At 36.5% G+C, this 3,753-nt stretch overlaps 1 protein-coding gene across 1 annotated transcript; it reads left to right on the top strand.

Moving 5' to 3' along the window:
* The first annotated feature begins 526 nt into the window (after positions 1-526).
* On the top strand, positions 527-1,176 carry LOC143915566 (pancreatic lipase-related protein 2-like). The gene has a single exon (XM_077436268.1). It carries the CDS (start codon positions 551-553, stop codon positions 1,025-1,027), a length of 477 nt encoding a protein of 158 aa, XP_077292394.1. The 5' UTR covers positions 527-550; the 3' UTR covers positions 1,028-1,176.
* The last annotated feature ends 2,577 nt before the right edge of the window (positions 1,177-3,753 follow it).

Genomic DNA, 3,753 nt, shown 5'->3' with positions numbered 1-3,753 from the left:
GTTAACACTTTGGGTGCTGACAAATACTCACTTGCTGTAGTAACGCGCGAAACATTCCCTTTTTTCGCCTAAACGTCTCTATACACTCTCTATTTTAAATTTTATATAATGTTATTTTCTGTTTTTTTTTACGTTATTCAAAAAATATAGATGTTTTGGTGATTAAATTTTTATACAAAAAGCTTAGTAAAAGCATTTAAAAAAATGAATATCATAGATATAGAATACTTATAGGTTATTCTAAATCTATGGTGAATATACTTAAATGTCTAATGGGTGATCCAAATATGATAAAGTTTATATGTAAAAATGCAAATTTTTTTTCGATTTACCTGCTTACACGATAATGATGAGTCGATTCCTGGAAAACATCAGGATCAATCACTTCAATCCTTCCAATTCAACAGTAATCTTCGCCCATGGTTTCATATACAATCCTCTCTCAACGATCGGAAGATCAATTGCAGATGCTTACAAACGCCACGGCAATTACAACATCTTAGCTATAGACGCCAGCAAGCTAATAGAACCGCTTTATGCACGATCAGCCATGACGGTCAAATACATCGGAGAATACTTGGGATATATCGTATACGATATGGCTAATAATGGAATCGATCCACGGTCTATTCATTTGGTAGGACACAGCTTGGGTGCTCATATAGTAGGATTCGCCGGAAAAGCATACCAGCTCTTGAAGCCAGGTGAAATTTTACCCAGAATCACAGGCTTAGACCCAGCTGGTCCTTGTTTCTACAACGTCTCTATCAGCTCTAGCGATGCCCGCTTCGTCGATATCATTCATACCAACGATAGAGAATTTCGTATATTTGAATCTTTAGGCTCGGTTGACTTCTTTCCAAACGGCGGTGGTGTAATGGAGCCAGGATGCAAGATCATATCCTGCAGTCACCTAAGAGTGATAGATTACTATGTGGAATCTGTCGACGATCCGGAAAATTTATCGGAGTCGAATGTGACAGCTGGGGAGGATTTCTATGACAGCGATGTACACACAATAAGCTAGCTGTCATGGGCTTTGCGGATAACCATTCCACCAAAGGCAACTTTCACTTGAAAACTAGACCGAATCCCACATATGGTCTGGGGCTTGAAGGGATCGAGTAAAATTTACTTTTTATTTTTCCACTGTCGTTATTATAATTAGTTTAATTATTTTTTCAAATAAAACCCACTGTTAAGTATATATTTTCAATTTTTGAATAAATACATATAGTGTTTTTGGAACTGAAAATTGGACTTCCGCTAATTTCAAATATAACGGCTTAGTTATATTTTTAATTTAATTTTATATAAACTTGTGATATTACAAACGCCGCATTTTCTAAGAATGAATGAAATTATATATTCTACGCTATAGCCAGAAGCAAAGCTCGGTCGTTAAGCTTCTGCTTAGCGTCAAGAAGGTGCCGGGTTCAATCCCTGAATGAAAATGAATTTTTCAGAGTATGCTGTTGGTCAGACCTGGATTTGTGACTCCAGGTTGATCGTTTCCTATCAGAGTTTGCCAATTTTCTCTAATTTCATTGTTGAAACGGTTCCCGGAAAAAAAATTGGCTAAAAATCCTTCATACCTACTATGTCACCACTATTTGAAGTTTGATTGAAGTACAATAAAATTTATGTACAATTCATAGATGTCTTGTTAATTTGCGAGTTTTTCAGTGTCTCGCAATTCAACGACTTGTAATAAAAATGCTGCATTTCTAATTGTATTTGTAATTTGTAATTGGCCAGGAAGGCGCATTGGGATTTTCCTGTAAGGCCTTCTAGGTATATACATATGTAAAAATAAAATAAAATAAAATAAAAATAAAAATGTTGACATCACGGCACAGTGATCGCGTTTATGATCGAGCGATCGTTTGTGAGCTGACCTCGATTGAAAATAATGTTTTCAAAGTATAATATTTAATGCTGCTGGCCTGACTTGGATATTTGTGACTCCAAGTCGATCGTTTGCTATCAGAGTTTGCCAATTTATCTGATTAGTTGAAACGGTTCCTCGATCAAATTGGCTAAAAACCATCCTACCAAATATTTCACCACTATTGAATATTTACAATAAAATTTATGTAGTAGTATTTAGTAGAGTTTTTCAGTGTCTCGCAATTCAATGACTTGTAATAAAAATGCCGCATTTGTATTTGTAATTGTAATTTGTAATTGGCCGGGAAGGCGCATTGGGATTTACCTGTAAGGCCTTCCTGGTATATGTGTAAATAAATAAATAAATAAATATTAATGTATATGTTATATGGTTATATGCGACACTTTTAACGATCCAGTTGATGATTAACAGTTACAGCACACGAGCAACGTGACAAACCAAAACTTTTCCATGTTTGGAATGGAACTGACTGCAGTTCCAAGCACGTGTCAGCTATTTATACTGAGATTTATTAGATTATTTATAGCTGACGGAAAATTTCAGCATACATACACGAAGTACCATCGAAAGCGTGTATCACAAAAGTCAAGCTCGACAGTTCAAAGACCTGCTTTAGAAATTAGACAAAGATAATGTTAAGTCTTTGGGCCAATACATTTTAATGGGTACCAGTTTGAGGAAAAAATGAATGTGATACGTTGTGGTTCGATTCATTTTCAGTTTTGAGTGCATATCGATATGTGCGAGTGTGCTTAGATGCGATGCAACCGAGGAAATGGCAGTTAGGCCTTTAATGAGCTGGTGGAGTTTTCCTTAGGCGGTCTACGATGGTGATAATGAAAATTTATTCAGACGCTTAGAGGACGCCGTCGGCAATTTGGTGAGCACTGGCTCGAGATTAATGTACCTTAATCGAGTTTCACCACCCAGGATACCTTTAAAACTTTCCCCAAATGAAAATAATTCTGACAAAGTAACGATATCTGCTCCATCTTATATTGAAAAATGGTCATCCACATGCTTTCTATTATTATAAATGTACATACCTAAAAATACACTGTATAACAATACCAGCCGCATTGTCCAGCATTACTCGCATGGATGAAAGTTGAAAAACAATGTATAAATCTGAACTTTTCCAGAAAATTTTCCAATATATGTATGTACCTATACGTAAGTTCAAGTAACTTGAGTTGATTTGTATAGTAGACAATGAAACAAACAAACGTTTCATGTAACCCGAGTCCAATATACCTTATTTTCCAGGTTTCCAGGTTCTATCTCGTGCTAATCTTTAATACTGCTGGTCAGACTTGTATATTCAAGCTCCAAGTCGATCGTTTCCTATCAGATTTTGCCAATTTATCTGATTTCATTGTTGAAGCTGTTCTTGCATCAAATTGGAAAACGCCATCTTACACACTGTATCATCACTATTTTTGTCTCGGTAATTTTCTTATATATTATTTGTATTATACTGTTACGTATACTAAAAAGAGCCGCCGAGTAATTGCGATCGGATTAGGCCGGGTAGCGTCCTGAGAGACCGTGTAACCGGTATAAGTGGTTTCAAGGATTAGCGACAGGCTTAGTGCATGTAGGCATGTTGGCTTGTATTGGTCCTTTCTCAGAATTGACCTGTACCGTGGGAGCGAATGTCGTGGGAAGACATATCCGTACGTGACCATAACAATAGGTAAACAAATTAGACGTCGAAGATGTCCTGAGAGATCTATCCCTTATAAGGCGATACTTAAGCGATATCAATTCATTCTGGAGTGAGCACTGGCAGTGCGTGTATCTCTTTAATCATCAATAAATGCTGTGAAACGACTGTTGGC

The sequence above is a fragment of the Arctopsyche grandis genome, chromosome 1, assembly GCF_051622035.1.
Source record: "Arctopsyche grandis isolate Sample6627 chromosome 1, ASM5162203v2, whole genome shotgun sequence".
Classification (NCBI taxonomy): domain Eukaryota; kingdom Metazoa; phylum Arthropoda; class Insecta; order Trichoptera; family Hydropsychidae; genus Arctopsyche; species Arctopsyche grandis.
This window is presented reverse-complemented; position numbering and strand designations above follow the sequence as displayed.

Coding starts and splice junctions, on each gene's coding strand:
- LOC143915566 (XM_077436268.1), top strand. CDS start 551: ATGACGGTCAAATACATCGGAGAATACTTGGGATATATCGTATACGAT.